The following is a 16,772-nucleotide window of genomic DNA, read 5'->3' on the forward strand; positions in this document are numbered from 1 at the left end:
AACATCTTTTTCTGTTTTGGTTTTTTTTTTTGTTTTGTTTTATTCCCGCAGCGCCAGCAAAGCGCAGATCTCCTTGTTCTACAGATTCAAGTCAAAAACTTAAGCTCTCTTTTAAAAGCGAAAATTTTTGACGATTAGCGTAGCTTCGGATTGCATCTCTGATAATTGTTTTTGTTTTCTACAAGCCTGCTATAAAAACGTTTCCCTGTTTTGACCCCCCTTCTGCTGCCCAGAATTCGGCAATCGCCACGTTGCTCCTGCCAGAAGGAGAAGCCGTGGCCGCGGAATATTCCTCGGACAAAACCCTCTTCACCCATCCGGCATCGCGCCCGGCCTTTCCCCGAAGCCAAGCAGGGTATTTTCAAATAAAAGAAGTCAGAAATGAATGAGATCATCTATCCCTAATTAAAAGTCCGTGCGAGCGCCCTGTGCTACTGCCATTGAATTACTCCGTACTCGTCGCAGCCACTTCGGTGTTGCGTTTTCCAGTGAAATCTCTTTTAAGCAGGGGAACTGTATTTCTGTCACGGCCCTTTATCAATTCTCATCTGACCCGGGTCTCCAGGCCCAGAACACCATCAATATTAAGCAATAATCACGATAATAGCAATTCATATCAAGCATCTTCCATTTGCTTGGCCGTCTCCGTTATGTTATTAAATTAATAGATCTGCCACCGCCAAAGAAAAATAGCATAAAGAGAGAAATCTTATTAAACTCGAGATAAAATTTTAAACAATTCTGGGAACTGCCAAGGCCAGCCTTTGGGCTCTTCTGCGCGCCACTCAAATCCAGTTAGCGAACTAGCGGGCTTATTTAGTTATTTGTTTCGATTTAATCAGTTTGCAAATTATAAGTGTTTAATCAAATTAATTCCGACTGCCGCCAAGGCAGAAGAAAGGCAAGAACACGATAAAAAATGGACTGCAGAACACAATATTCTGAGTTATCGCAGCCTTCTACAAGAGCTGGGGACTGTGTACAGCTCTTTACAACATTAGCAATTTAGTTGTGCCTCGACGAAAATGCCGCAGGAGTGGTCACGCAGGAGAAGGAGCAAAGGTATTTTGGGGCATGGTCTTCGAAGCTGGTTCTTCTGCTTGGAAAAACCTTTTTATGCCTTGAGATTCAGCGAGTTGAGTTCATTGCTAGATTTGTTGTTCCGTATTACCTAGATGGAAATATTTCATTTCCATTCAAGCTTCATCAAGATTTGCACGCGTGGGTATCTGTGCTTTCCCAGGTCCGTGTTACCTGTAGGATACAGCCCCACAGAGTCCCAACCGGTTCCACATTTCTCTCTCTCTCCAACGAAGATCCCCGTTTCTCAAACATACGCCCTTAAAATACCTTTTTACACAGTTGCTATGTCACACGTGGAACTAGATCTAAAGCTTAGAAATCGATACTCTGCACGGCGAGAGGGATGCTTTGGAAGGTCTCAGATCTCCAGCTCGTAGAAGATGTGTTTCGGGGCTGAGTTAAAGGCATATTCTAGCTGCCCAAGGCCACCTTTGCTTCAATTTCGGGGCGATGGAGAAGTCCTCACGCTACCACCCGTGTGGTTCTCCAGCAATGCTACTTGGTCACACAGAGGAAGACCGAGACCCGTTTCTTTCGCCTACCACGAAACAGCAGCCAAACGCTCGGATTAACACGTAAACCCACCTTTGTCCGACGCAGCGCTTCTATCTGCAAATTAATATCCCACCAAGACTTCCAACATTCAGCAGGAGCCTCCGACGATGGTGGAGAGGGGCGAGGTTACGCACTCTCTTACCCCATCGCCATCACCTATCTCCACCTTTAAGTACCACTAAGGCAATAATTTGGGATGCGTCTTTGGGAAGGAGCATCCCTACGCCAGCCCAAGCAGCTTGCTTTCTATTTTTATTCTAAGTACTTGAAACGTAAAACCATCACCCCAAAAGGTCATAAAAACGCGATCAGCTGCTCTGTGACGTTTTTACCTGGAGAATAAGCAAGAAAAAACAGGCACAAAGGATTGGAACAAGACGTGCCAAGACACCGATGCCCTTTGGACACTGCGTCTAAGAGGACTTTAAACGTAATGGGAGCCGGGGGCGTTGAAAATAAATAAATAAATAAAATCAAACCGTACATTTGATGTCACGGAAAGAAGCAGTGGAGGAGAAAGATCAAACTGACAGGTACTCGGTGTTCCCAGCAAATCTGGGATAATATAAACGTTCCTTAAGCTGCAGTTTATCCTCCTCAGTGAGCTTTGGGTTCCTACTCCTCAGCAGCTGTGCGACCAGAAATCTCCAAAGATCCAAGGGGACACCCTACGGGTGGGGGTTTTTCACGCTCTAAACGGGGAGCTTCTCCATGCCCAAAGGGGCCTATCGTTGAAACCAGAACAACAGCTTATCCAGTTCCAGTAAATGGCAGGAATGAATACAAAGAGAAGAAATAATGTAAAAAAAAAAAAGTCAGGATATACTCAGAAATAGCACTCAACAAGTAGTAAACGTAATTAACACCTATTATGTACAACATTATCTTACGAAATAATATCAACCACTTCATCAGGGATATGTTAAGACTTATTTAAGAAGGGAAGTACCGGATTTAAGAGAAATAAGCGCACCTTTCAGAAAACAAATGTATCTGTTGGAATAAACAAGCTGACAACAGACTTACCTGTATGGGCTGCATTTCACCAATCAATAAAATATTTCTTTTCCACGCCTCTCCCCCCGGAACAGCTCTGCTTCTCATTATTCCCTGAGATTGTTCCATTTAATCAAAGCGTAGTTACGTTTATTGCAGACGTTAATCTGCAATCAGGGAACAGCTTCTGCTCGTTCACCTCAGTTTAAGTGACACGGCTGTTGTTGAAGGCTCTTTGGAAAAATCACTGCTTCTCTCTAAAACGCTTGTTTGGGGTGTTTCAGTTTTTATTTTAACATGATCTCACGGCCAAGTGAGGGGAATCTTCTGCAAGGGGCAGATTGGGTCCGTTTGCATATGAAAAAGCTACACACAAAATAGGAATTTCTACGCAAACACCCGGGATCGCTGGCCAGGAGGGGCCGAGCACGTGGCAGACTTACCCTGGAGTTAACCACTTCCAAGGAGACGTTCTGAGGCATCGCGCTGGGCACTGAAAGGGAAGAAAAACAAAAAGAAATGGGAAATACTGCCATTAGCGTCAAAGTCAGAAGAGGTCACGTCAAACACTTCTCTTGTTGGAAAGGAAAGCGGGCAGCTTTTACACCTAGTTTATAATCTGATCACAAGCGTGCAGCTAATCCAGGTGGCACTTCAGATGTCCCCCGGGGAGAGAAAAAAACCAAACGCATCTGTTCATTTCTTCCCATTTTTGATAGCCCTATTAGGAAGCCCTTTAAACAGCCACTCAGCAGGTTCCCCGCAGCGAGACCGATGACTCGCATTCAGTTATTTGTTATAAACTTGGTCAGGAATAAACAAGGACGTGCCACAATTCCTCTGGCTTTTTGTTATTAAAGCGCATTTCGGGATCTTTATTTTCTATAGAGACAGGGCAGGGTACTCCTCTCGGTGGCACCCCTTTTTATAAGGATGCCTAAAGGGGAAAGAGAAAATAAACTTTGTCTTTAGGTGTTGTTTAAAAAACCGTTTTACGTGAAGGCTCTGCTTGTCGTACGTATAATCCATACCTGGTTTTATACAACTCAACTTCGTTATATCCAATCTGATACATCGAATTCTTAAAGGGGACTAACGGCTATTGCTGAGGGCAAGTACTAACACCCAGCCGAGGGCAAATATTAATTCAACCACTGAGGAGCCCACAGCTTTAAAAATAAGTTCACAGTCGGCCATGTATCAACTGCCTGATGTGAAGATGAAGCTTTACTTTCCTTGCAGAGGAATAATGCCTGCCTGGCTAACCCGGGCTACCGAACAGTTGAAAAGCAGGGATTAGTTGATCCTCATGGGAAGGTGGCCCCGAATCCGGAAAGAAAAGAGATGAAAAAGCACCATGGTAAATACTCAGTTTAAGAATAGTTTGCAATGTGATGTATTATGGAAAATGAGAGAAAAATGACTTTTTCAGTGCGCAAGTATTAACGTACCGAGTCAAAGCAAAGCTGTTTAAACCATTTTCACGTGATACCAACAAGAACAACATCATTCTCACGGCGGCTCTCCACACATCTGAATTGCTTCCGCAAACATCTACGCAAACATCTACATCAAACGACCTGCGACCTGACACATCTTGGAGACCAAATAAATTAATTTAATTTAAACTAGCATTAAGAAGAGCCTATTGTCTGTTGTCATCCAAATGGGGAAAGGACTTCTGGCCATAGGGAATAATTTAGTAGGTGAAGAGCTACAAGCTGAATTCCATCTACAGCAGAAATGAGGCATAAGTTTCTTTGCAACTTCTTCAGCCTTCACTGAAAATTGCTGTCTAGGAGTGGGACATACATCACCGAGCAAAATGTATACGGCATTCCTACGAATCACTTCATCCTGGCCAAAACCTTCCCCAGAACGAACTGGTGAAATCCAACGTACCGTACAGAGGAGGACGTAACGGGGGCTGGTGTCTATGTTGGAACAGGCCCTAAAACGAGAAGAACCACCCCTGCGCAGGCACGCAATAAAAAGACTGCGGCAAGTCGTAGAAATGCTCCTTTTCCCAGATAATTTTAAGCAGCGCTGGTCAGACAACTCCTCCGCTGGACTCTGTCTAGTCACGTCTACATTCAATAAAGAAATCCCCAAAGCGCAGCGCTGTGTAGCATCCTCAGTGCCCGCTGCTATTTAAGGATTGGAGTCAGTCAGAGCTAAGCCATTTGTCAGTGCTAACAAGAAAACAGTATTTCAAACACTGGCTACAAAAGAGCAAAAGTAACAGCAGCTAAACAGGAGGGTCCCCACCGGCAGCAAAGTCCCACATTAATATCGTTGTCCTTCCTCCGTGGATCATAAAAGGGGTGGGAAAAAATTGCATTTGAATCACAATAATCTGAAAACTCACTGTTCTTGGGAGGCAGAGGTACAGCAAAGTGAGCGACAAGGAACACCGAAACTCCTCCTCGGGGTCTGAGGACCCCAAGTCACAAAGGTTCAGTGTTGGGAAAGGTCCAGGGTAAGAAATAGCCTGAGCCGGCTGGGAGTTAGAATCATGGAATCGTCTAGGGTGGAAGGGACTTTTAAGATCATTGAGTCCAACCATCAACCTGACACTGCCAAATTCACCACTAACCCACGTCCCTCAGCACCACGTCTGCCCGGCTTTTAAATCCCTCCAGGGATGGCGATTCCACCACTGCCCTGGGCAGCCTCTTCCAATGCTTGACAACCCTTTCGGTGAAGACATTTTTCCTAATATCCATCCGAAACCTCCCCTGGGGCAACTTGAGGGCAGGCGGTCCAGGCTGGGGGATGCAAGCATCCTTGGCCATGGGACCCGAGCCCCATCTCAGCTCTGCCGGGGCTCCGCATGCAAAGTCCTCCCCTCTTCAGCCTCCTTTTTTTTCCTCTCCCTGGATTAGCAGCTTTAGAAACGAATTGGTTTCTCCGCCGCAGGGACTATTCTTTATTTGTTTCCACACCGCCCAGGACAACGCAAAGTTGATCTAGGGCATTGCTGCTACATGAAACATCTCATCTCCCTTAATACGGAGGAGATGTCGCTGCTCACGCTCCCATTTTGAACAACATCAAACTGTCTCAGTGCTGTACTCGATATTGCAAGGAAAAAGAAAATTGAGATATTTGTGGACGTTCCTGAATTAGCCAGATCTGGTGAATGCCGGTACCTCCCAGAAAAGCCTGTTCTCGCTGGAGAATGTTTGCTCTTGTTTGTGAGAGGCAGAATTGCTCACGGCCCCGGTTTCTAAAACATGGTTCCTCTTGTCTCTCACCTCTCTCGTGGGCAGCGAAGGCTCATCGCGACATTTAGCTGTTCCCACCTTAAACCTTTTCTTCTCATTACTCTCTCTACTATGTATTATTCCCCTACCAGACAAACTTCTCTTCATTTTTCTTTTTTTTTTTACTGTTTTTTTCTCTATTATTTTGATTATTTATCCTTGGCAAACTCTTGTCGTATTTCCCAATTTTGCATCATGCGTGAACATAACTGATGCACTCCTCCTCTTTTCTTCTAGATCTTCAAGCAAAACAAGAAAATAAATCCCGACCTGACCCAGCATCGAACTCAATCACTTCCACAGCAACACTGCGCGTCTTCATTCCTTGCTCGCCGTTCGCTCCAGGAGACGTTTTGCAACACCACATCAGAGACCCTGATTTAATATCTCGGGCTGCATAAAAATCAGGGAGCCCCCTTGGGAAACCCAGCACCTACGAGATTACAATTAATTCCTCCAGTTTTCTATCTTGATCGAATAAAGAAATTGGATGCACCTGGTAAAATCTGTGTTCTTTTCTTTATTATTCACGGCTTAATTATACCATTAGAAATCAGAGCAGAATTCGTTTTACCTAGCGTTAGCTATGCAACAAGCAATGAACAGGGATGCATCCAGGGATAACTCCACCCCTTCCTCTCGGCACAGGGTGACTCGGTGGTGGAAGAAGCCTCGAATATACTGGAGGAGCATCGCTGCCTACCTTGGACCAGGTGTCTAAAGGTAGGTGAGATGAGCCTCGCTGCTGGAGATGTACTGATGGGAAGAAGGTTCACATGGCAAGGAACTCAAGATTTGTTGGTTGCTTTTGGGTTTTTTTTTCACAGAATCATAGAATAGCTTGGGTTGGGAGGGACTTTTAAAGGCCACAGGCAGGGACACCTCCCACCAGCCCAGGTTGCTCCAAGCCCCGGCCAACCTGGCCTTGAACCCCTCCAGGGATGGGGCAGCCACAGCTTCTCTGGGCAACCTGGGCCAGGGGCTCCCCACCCTCACAGCAAACAATTTCTTCCCAATATCTCACCTAAATCTCCCCTCTTCCAGTTTAAAACCGTTCCCCCTCATCCCATGGCTCCCCTCCCTGATCCAGAGTCCCTCCCCAGCAGGAATGGAGAATCACGGAATGGTTTGGGTTGGAAGGGACCTTAAAGACGATCTTGTTCCAACCCCCTGCTCTGGGCAGGGACATCTCCCACTAGACCAGGTTGCTCCGAACCCAGGAAAATCCTACATAATTCTTGCAGGGAAGACGAGGAGGAAGGAAACATCCTGGTACTTCTTCCAAACAGATAAAGATGCATTGGGTAATTTGGGGGGAATTCACCATACCAAAAGGTTGGGCTACCAGGGTGGTTCAATAAGGGACCTGGGTCCCCAGCAAGGTCACAGCCACGATGCCGTTGACCTCTGGTAAATCCATGTGTGTGGCTCCGAGTGACGGGCTCTGCTCACGCTCCCGTGAAGGCCCCCGCAGCCTGTTCCTCCTCGCCCTGCTCCCAGCTCTCGTACAAACACAGGGATGGCTACCGACACCTGAAAAACTCCACAGGCCGCGTCCTCTGTCCATCTGAATGTCAATCTTCAATTTTTACCTTTTTTTTAAAAAAAAAAAAAGCATCCATATTATAATTATGGATATAAATTAGATTTAAATCAAGTATTCGGGAAGCATGAAATAAGAGTGTCTGCCAATTGCTGGGATTAAACGCATTTTGATAAACTCATGAGCGTGATAGCTCAAAGCGTGTCTGAAATGGCACGCAGCTTGGCCAAATACTATCTGAGCTGTATTTTAAACTGAAAATTAAGCATTAAAGATACAGTTTGTTCCTTGATCTGATGAACGCTGTCTGGGGTCTGCGGCTCCTGCAGCTGGAGATGCCACACTGAATCCCTTTGACTGGGGCGCACTCCTCAGACTCTAGATTACATCCCAGAGCTTCATGGAAAATTTCTGCCTACAGACTTGCAGGAACTAAAGAGTAGAGTCTTTTTTTTTTTTGTGGAACTACGTACCGTATCGTATGCTATAAAGCAAGGACTGGCATGGAAAAAATAACCTGCTCAAGCACAGGCATTCTCAAGAGGAAGGCAGACTTAAAAATGATCCTGTGTTTTTTTTACAGTAGGAAAGGAGAGGCGAGGCAGACCAATTTTCAGGACTTTTCTCCCATTTTTGATGCTTAACTTCCGAAAAGCAGCACGGGAGTCGCTGCCCTTCGAGAGCATCCCGTCTCTTAGCCCAGGAGTTTGGGTACCAACGCGAAAATAAACCGCCAGAGACCGCAAGGACTGAGATGCAAAGAAAACATACAGAATCGTATCATACCACAGAATGGTTTGGGTTGGAAGGGACATTAAAGCCCATCCAGTGCCACCCCCTGCCCTGGGCAGGGACACCTCCCACCAGCCCAGGTTGCTCCAAGCCCCGGCCAACCTGGCCTTGAACCCCTCCAGGGATGGGGCAGCCACAGCTTCTCTGGGCAACACAAAGTAAACCCCAAAGGGAGCCGGTTGTGACGATCAAGGTGCTCCTCATTAGGGTTTTGCCTGGTGGCAGGAGCAGGGAAAGGCAGCCAGCCAGCTCCCGTCCCTCCGGCAGCAGTGGTCCCTGACTGACGAGGCTGCTAAATCTCAATTTAAGGCGGAGGATGGGGTGCAATCCAAAAAAGCGTCGTGGGGCAGCCTGGGGAGCTGCTCTCCTCCACGGCGAGGGTGGTGGCAGGGGACGCGGGAACAAAACCTGCCCCAAACCCAGGTGTGTACAGGGCAACTACAGGCTTTCTCCTTCCTTTATCTCTCCCCTATAAACCAGGACAGATCAAATGTCCTTGTCCCTCCTCTACGGAGGCCGTTAGCTTGCCTCTGCAGGAGTTATTTCTCGCTGGTTTATCGTGCATCCTCCAGCAGAAAGGACCTTAACCCTGGGAAAGGTCTCTGCGTGGTACCATAAAAGAAGAAATTGCAGAAAGTTTTGGTGCTGCAGACTTGCTCTCTCCCTTCCCTGCTTTCCTTCTCGGCCACAGGACAGCTAGAAAAGACACTACCTTCACTCAGGCTTGGCCAAAGCCAGGCTCTCGCTGCGGCCCTTTGGTTCTTCTTCTTCGTGCTAGAGACCAACGCGGTTTCAGGCAGAGCCAGAATAAGAAGGATGAAAAAAATACCCTACAGGGATTTTCTCTTCTTTTACACCTGCTCCAAAAACTAGTGGAAGGCTGGGAAGGCTGCAGCCAACCAACTTCTTCGTCTACCAGACTTCTGCTTAAATAAAGAGAAAAATAAACCCCATCTTTTTACAGATTCCTGAAACAAGGGCACCTAAGCACACTCCAGCTTTCTGGAATCGTCTCATGCAAACCTTCTCGTTAGCAGTGATTTTTGTTCGCAGACAAGTGAAGCGTTTGAAACACTTGCCGAGGCTCATTTTCAGACTCATGAATAACAATCTTTCCCTTTCCCACTTACGGTGACATTTAAAACCAAAGCGGAGTACAGGGCTGCAGTTCTACACTTCACAGTGTGAATTAAATCTACATACATTATGCAAAATATTCATTTTCACTTGTTTTCCTTTTGTTTTTATAATTATAAGTGTGAAGTAATTTATTCTGCCGGGACCCAGCCTGTACTACAAGGGAACACTGAATTTGCTGGGTAGACCTAAGTAGCACTTGAAAACATACTGCAGAGGTGTCAAAGGTAAAATCACGGTGCCAACCCAGCCGGGTGAATCCCATGAAGATACAGCCCAGAAGAACAGCGCAGATTGAAACAGGGATGAGGTTCACCAGCTCCCTCGCTTGGGGTTCCCCAGACCCCCCGTCTCCTTCACGTCGCTCTTCATGGGGCCTGTTTTAGAGGCTCTCTTATCATAGAATCACTGAACGGTTTGGGTTGGAAGGGACCTTAAAGGCCACCCAGTGCCACCCCCCTGCCCTGGGCAGGGACACCTCCCACCACACCAGGTTGCTCCAAGCCCCGGCCAACCTGGCCTTGAACCCCTCCAGGGATGGGGCAGCCACAGCTTCTCTGGGCAACCTGGGCCAGGGGCTCACCGCCCTCACAGCAAAGAATTTCTTCCCGATATCTCATCTCAACCTCCCCTCTTCCAGTTTAAAACCGTTCCCCCCCAGTCCTATCACTACGTGCACTTCTAAAAAGTCCCTCTCCAGCTTTCTTGTAGGCCCCCTTCAGGTATCTCCCAGTGCCCTACATCGAGGTGCCTACTTATTTCTGAATTAAACTTAGGGCAGACTGGCTCAGCCTTTTTAAAACGAAAGCACTGCTCCTCCCGACCCCCACAGCCTCACCACCCAGATGAACCCCCCCTTTTCAGACCATGCTTTCTCCACCGCGGCTCCTCCACAGCTCAAGGAGACCTTTGCGGGGGGTGACATTCTACAGGGCGCGGGGTCATTCAGGGTGGCAGCAAGTCCACCGGGAGCGGGTGGAGGTGAGGCAGGAGCATCCCTTCTACCGGGGATGTCACCAACCCCCCTGGGACCCAGCGACACCTGCAGAAGTGCTCGATGCTGTAGATACGTTACACAAATGCAACAGCTTCTCCAGAGCATGACACCCCCCGCCGCTGATTTGCTGCAGGATCTGTACAGCTTCTATTAATAATTCCCAGAAGTTGATATTTTTAGTTGATCAGATGGAGCACTTGGAAGCAAGTGGGTTACCAGATAGATAGAAAATTGCCGTTCTCAACCCCATGTAAATTTTCAGCTGTTTTGGGTAGAATAAAAAGGGAGAGTTACCGACTTTGTAACAAAATCAGATACATATTTGTAAATGTAAAGGGGTAAATCTCAGCCATCCCGGTCCTCCACTCAATTGTTTTGCTCTAGCATCCACCTACACAGCACGGAAAGGGAAAACCACTGACGTTTTTATGTGACTGGAGGTGCCTCTGCCGCTGCTTCCCTGATGTCTTGGGTGCTGTTTCTGAATGTGCTCATTAGCAGGGGGTCGCCTTCTACACTGCTGAGGGGAGAAAAGCCCGGCAAGTTGAAGCCCACAGCAACACACTCCTTGCCTGCTCCCCGATTTTACACTCGCGTGTCAAAGTAAGTATTTTTTTCCCCGTGAAAATGACCTTAAATTAGTGATCCAAATCCAGGCCAGGGCCACCCCAACTCCCGTACCTTGCTTTAATTAGCATGAATGAAAAAGAAGTCGTCTGAATTTTTATCGGAAGGAAAATTAACTGTTTAATCTCCATTTAAAAGCTTAGTTGACACCTCTTAACGTCATTTTTAACTAGAATGTTGGTACGGAAATAAACCCTCTGGGCTGCAGGGCTCAGTCAGGAGCTGGCACATCCCTGAAGCCTCGAGAGCCTGCCTCTGGTCTGGCTTCTGCTTTAAGAACTCTCACCAACCCTGCTGAAAGAATTTTTCCTTCATTTTTATGGTTTTTACACTTTTGTAGCCCAAATGACTCCAATGAAGTTATGCCCTGTCTTAGCCAGGCGTGGGGATCAGGCCCAGGGACTTCCCGAGGAGTCGGGCGTGCGCCGGTTTGGCAAGATCAGACACAACCGAGTGCTTCCGAATGCAAAATAAAATTCAATTTATCGCTCGCGAGCCACAGGAGCACGGGAAAGCGTGGGGAAGGATGACGGTGCAGAGGTGGAAGCCCTGGCACATCTGTTTTTAAAGCACACGGAAAACCTGGGCAAGCTGACTCTTCAAATAATAAAATCGCTTCTGTTGATACACCTGTGCCAAAGTTAAAGCAAAGATAAAGAGATAAGTAGACTATCCTTATCACTAGACATAGGAATAATAAACCCAACCAATCATCCTTGGAGACGAACATCAGCTCAGAGGGCACCACTCCATGGAACCTTGGATTCAATAACCTCCTCGCTTCATTCCTGCCTCCTCCAAAAGACGTCGGTAGAAGAAAAAGCCTCGGGATCGCAACCGATAGGCGCCACCTGCCCACCCCCGGGGCCCCAACTCACCATCCGAAAGTGTGGTGACCGTCACTTCCTCGGTGGAGACGCCGGGGCCGTAGCGGTTGTAGGCGAGGAAGCGCAGGGTGTACTCGGTGAACTTCTTCAGCCCCTCCAGGCGGTAGGAGAGCCCGTCCACCTCCACGTTCTAGCACACAGGGACGATAAAGCCAGGGGATATGTGAGAGCTGGCACCACGGCCACGCCGAGGGATGAGCGGATTAGAGGCGAGCTTTTCATTCTTGGAGAAGTGGAGCTAAATCCTTATTTAAGTTGCTATAAAGGGTAATTTGTAACAGAATGGCTTGTTACAGCTCGGTTCTCGGCACTCATCCGACGGAGGGGATTTCAGCGCCTCAGAGTTGAGTTTAGTTACTTAGGGAGCAGGGGAAAAGGGTTCTTTTTTTTTTGGTTAAGCCGGTTGCTGCCACTCCACAGGCACAGAAGAAAAATAAAGGCGTAGAATCCAAGGGGAATTTTGGAGAAAATAAGGAAGTAAAACAAAGCAAGCACAGAAAAAATGGGGACGGTACTAAAAGTTCCCATAAGACTACCGAGGCACAAGCCCCAAGACCACTGATGCTTGTGATTATCGGGGCAGAAAAATGATCTCCGCTTTCTTTCCCTGCCCTATTCTTTGCCAAAAACCTATTCCGGCCGTTCTGCGCCCAGAGAGCTCATCTCCACTCCTACGGCCCCACTCCTGTCCAATACTGGTTATTAAACAGCCAGCGGGAAGCGTCGGAGCAGTTTGCAAAGAGCAAGGTCGCTTGTTTGCCACTCAAAAGCACGTGCTCGTGGCAGAGTTAGGAGCACAAGCGATATCAACTGTTATCACATCCATCATTCTGGAGAGAATACGCATCATTTCTAGCCCAGATGCGTATTATTTTATCCTCCTGCTTGAAAGAAATTACAAGAAGCAACTAAAAAGACACCTTCTGCAAAGATCCCCCGTACAAGCTGCCCTTAACGCGCTGATGGTTTCGCACAATGGAAAGGGAGAATCTAAAGGCTCTTTAAATGCCCTTGGGCGTTACTCTGGAATTTCAGCGTAAAGCTGAGGATTGGTTAATATACGGTTAATATATCGATTAATAACACAGGCTGCTTCTTTCTACCTCCTGAACCCATTTCATACAGGTGAAAAAGCATTTCCCTTGATTTTCTCTTTTATCACCGGTCTGCGCAACGTTTACCTAACCTGGAAGATTAATCTGTAAAACCTCTCACTTCGAGCACTTTAAAGACCTGCAGATGCCTCCGTCAAGTATCTCCTTTTCACGGACGGAGCAGAGCCGCTCCGCTCACCGCTCACCTGCTCTCTCCCCGTCGCCGTCTCCGTGCAGAAGAGCCTGTAGCCTTGAACGGGGCCGTTCGCATAGGCAGGGGGATCCCAGGAGACGAGGATGGAGGTAGGTGAGGTAGACACAGCCCGCAGGTTTTCCACCGGCCCGGGGACTTGCACTGCACGGAAAGGAAAGGAAAGGACGGCGTGAAAATCCCGTTTCCCTCATGGCTGCGCCCGGGTCTCCGACGTGTGGCACGACCCAGCCCAGCGCACACCTCCGAGGGGTGCCTGCACCCTCCGAGGCACTGCTTCAGCACCCTGCACCTCAGGAACTCCAGACGAAATACAAAAGGGACGATAATCCCACGGAAAATACACCACGGAAAGACTACTGCAGATTTAGCGCCACTAAATAGATGAAATACTGCGAAGGGTTGTTCCGTCAAGGCTACGCCTCTGCGCCTTTGGCTCAGGGGATGGACTTCCCCTTTGAGGTTGGACCAGATGGATCCTTGATGTCCCTTCCAACTTGGGCTTCTATGATTCTTCAAATTGAATTTCTGGGAAATAATTAGCACAAACATCTAACGCACGCAACAGATGCATTTACCTTGCGGTAACAGGAAATCGGAGACATGCAAATCTCATCATCCAAGACCAGTTCAAGTTAAGGACTGCCATTCGAGGAGCCATTAGAAAAACCCACAGGCAACCACCAACACACCACCTGACACAACCAAAGGCATCCCATAAACACACCCTGAGCTTGAAGCTGCTTTCCAGTGAGGAATCGCTTAGTTGTGCGTGTTTCTGTCCCAGCTCTGTAGGTACCAGCTTGACGCTATTAAATTATAAATTGATTTGGTGCACCGCAGCAGGCTTTGGTTTCTTTTAGCAAGCAATTAGCCTTCAAAATCCCTCTGCTGGCTTCTCCTTACAGCATTTGCACATATTGTACACGTGTAGCTGTCTGTTTAAACTGCTATCTGTTTAAACTCCTTTATGCATTACTCAATCTGGTTTAGCTGCCCGAGGGATCACAGATGCGAAGCATCACAGGCAGCCCTTGAGATGCTCTACTGAATGAGGGAGCCCACAAAGGATGGGCCGTAGGCTGGTGTCCCCCCACCCACGTAGCAACGGCATGAAATCGCTACTGTAAAGCCACAGAAACCTAGGAGCATGGAGCAACGGGATGGATTTGGTCGGAAGGAATCACACAGCTCTTCTGGGAAGCTGGGCTCCTCTGAGAGCTGACCCTGCTTTGAGCAGGGGCTGGACCAGAGACCTCCCATCATCCAACCTGCGTCATTCCATCATCTGCAAACCCTCATTTCCCTTTAAAAGTTAGACCTCAGGGGTATAAAGCTCCAATAGAAATATGTAGGCCCAGTTCTGCTCTTAAATAACATTCCCGTGCTTGCGTGGTGCCCAGCAACTACACAAATTGGAGCAACGGGATGGATTTGGTTGGAAGGAATCACGCAGCTCTTCTGGGCAACTGGGCTCATCTCAGAGTTGAGCCTGCTTTGAGCCGGGGCGTGACCATCATCCAACCTGCGTTATTCCATCATCTGCAAACCCTCATTTCCCTTTAAAAGCAAAGCCTCAGGAGTATAAGCCCCAATATTAATATGTAGCCACTATCCTGCTCTTAGATAACATTCCCGTGCTTGCGTGGTGCCCAGCAGCTACACAAATTGGAGCAACGGGATGGATTTGGTCGGAAGGAATCACGCAGCTCTTCCGGGCAACTGGGCTCATCTCAGAGTTGACCCTGCTTTGAGCCGGGGCGTGACCATCATCCAACCTGCGTCATTCCATCATCTGCAAACCCTCATTTCCCCTTACAAGTTAGACCTCAGGGGTATAAAGCTCCAATGGTAATATGTAGCCACCGTTCTACTCTCAAATAACATTTCTGCGTTCGCGTGGTGCCCAGCAGTTACAGAAATTGCAGGGCTGTAGCAAGCCCATCTTACAAACCAAATAACGACGCTAAAAGCGTTAAAATATCCCATCCTTAAAACTATGACGTGCTTTGCTTAGTTCTGAAAAGAGAGAGGGGTTTGCAATAGGTCGAGCCTTGAGTCGGGATCGTGCCGGCGGGCGAAGAAGCACCCAACCCTTCTTTAAACCACAACGCAAAACAATCCCTTAGAATTGTTAAGGAAACCACACTCGGTCAGCTTTCGTCACACAGACTCTGCCTTCAAGCGCTCCAATTTCACCCTGAGAGCAAATTATCACACATCAACTACATCACGCTTTTGGATGTCAGCTTAAATCACTCATTAAAAGAGCTAAAAAAGCTTAATAAACTCCCGTAACTACCAGCAGTACGAGAAAATCAGTCCCTGCACGTAGTAACCGATGTTTGGAGACGAGGATATCTATAGCTTATCTGCGCCTTCGTCCTGAACTCGGGGAAAACTGGGGAGGGAAAAAAAAAAAAAAGAATTGTGGCAAAAACGTAAAGGTCAAGCGGGTTATTTCTGAAAATCTTCGACACCAAATAGTACCTTTTTTACTTTCACCAGGGAGCGCGCCGTGGCATAAAACAAACTCACAAGCTATTGTGCGGCCGGCAGATAACAGCATTACAGGCCCTGGAACAGCCTTTCCGCAAAGTTACATCCCCGTTACGAGGCGGTTTCACACTAACAGCTCTTTTGTTGTAAATCCGTAACTGCCCGACCCCGCGCTCCCTGGACCCGTCCCGCTGCCGCGCAGCAGGGATGGCCATGGGAGAAAGGCATCAACAAACCGCAAATCGCCTTTGAGCGCAATTTCAGGTTTAGATGCAGCGTAGAGACACTTAAAATATTTTTATTTCCTTCGCCCCGCTTTCCTTTTCGTTCGATTTCCATATTTCTGACAGACGCTCTAATGTGCTTAAGGTCTCAGTATTTTCAGTGCACACAAAGCATTTAATAATCTCTCCTGATCCCTTCTGTCAAATAATAATCTCGCAAAAATTGGCATTACGTTTTAAATCTTTTCCTACATTCTGTTTTTTCTAAATAGCGGAGAGGCCTTAGAACTGCTTTACATTCCATTAAAACAAGACGTTAAATCGTGTTTCTTCTAATGTCAGCCTTTCACAACTAATGGCATCCTTTCTCTAAGACAAAAAGGGACAAAGGGAAGAGGGCAGGAAGAGGACTGATGCGTTTTGTTTTTTTTTTTACCATGGGCTCCACGTAATGCTTCCAGATATTCCAAAAACTCCATGTTCTTCTGAGAACGCTCTTTCGCTCCCACGAGAGATGGGCTCAGCGGCTCAGGACTGCTTCACAAATACAAGCTACCACTGCGGCTTGCAAAGAGTTTGACGCTGCTCTCACGACTGCCGCTTTTGGGGTTATTTGGTGGAATGACTCCTATTCAGTAGCGGTAAAGGCAATCAGGCCCGAAGCCAGAAACGGTCCGATGCTTTGTTTTATTTCTTTTCCCCAAAGCTGATTTTACCTCCCTTTCTTTCATTACCAGGGTGAATCGCTGTATCCACACTGTGCTGCAAGAACGCGTCCCACGCGGCCCCAAAGACAATATGGCCAGGGCTAAAAGACGACACTTACCGTATGCACCTGATACATACCTTGATTTTTGGTAT

The 16,772-nt window shown here is 47.5% G+C and overlaps 1 protein-coding gene across 2 annotated transcripts in view; it reads right to left on the minus strand.

Annotated features, from left to right (window-relative positions):
* DCC (DCC netrin 1 receptor) overlaps positions 1-16,772 on the minus strand; it is a 592,501-nt gene that overhangs the window by 141,670 nt on the left and 434,059 nt on the right. For both annotated transcript variants that reach the window (XM_074568848.1, XM_074568847.1), the window contains exons 10-12: positions 13,184-13,332; positions 11,875-12,013; positions 3,078-3,127 (exon numbers count right to left, since the gene is read on the minus strand). In XM_074568848.1, coding sequence (XP_074424949.1) covers positions 3,078-3,127; positions 11,875-12,013; positions 13,184-13,332 — 338 coding nt within the window. The remainder of the gene's footprint in view (positions 1-3,077; positions 3,128-11,874; positions 12,014-13,183; positions 13,333-16,772) is intronic.

The sequence above is a fragment of the Larus michahellis genome, chromosome Z (genome assembly GCF_964199755.1).
Source record: "Larus michahellis chromosome Z, bLarMic1.1, whole genome shotgun sequence".
NCBI classification, from domain to species: Eukaryota; Metazoa; Chordata; class Aves; order Charadriiformes; family Laridae; genus Larus; species Larus michahellis.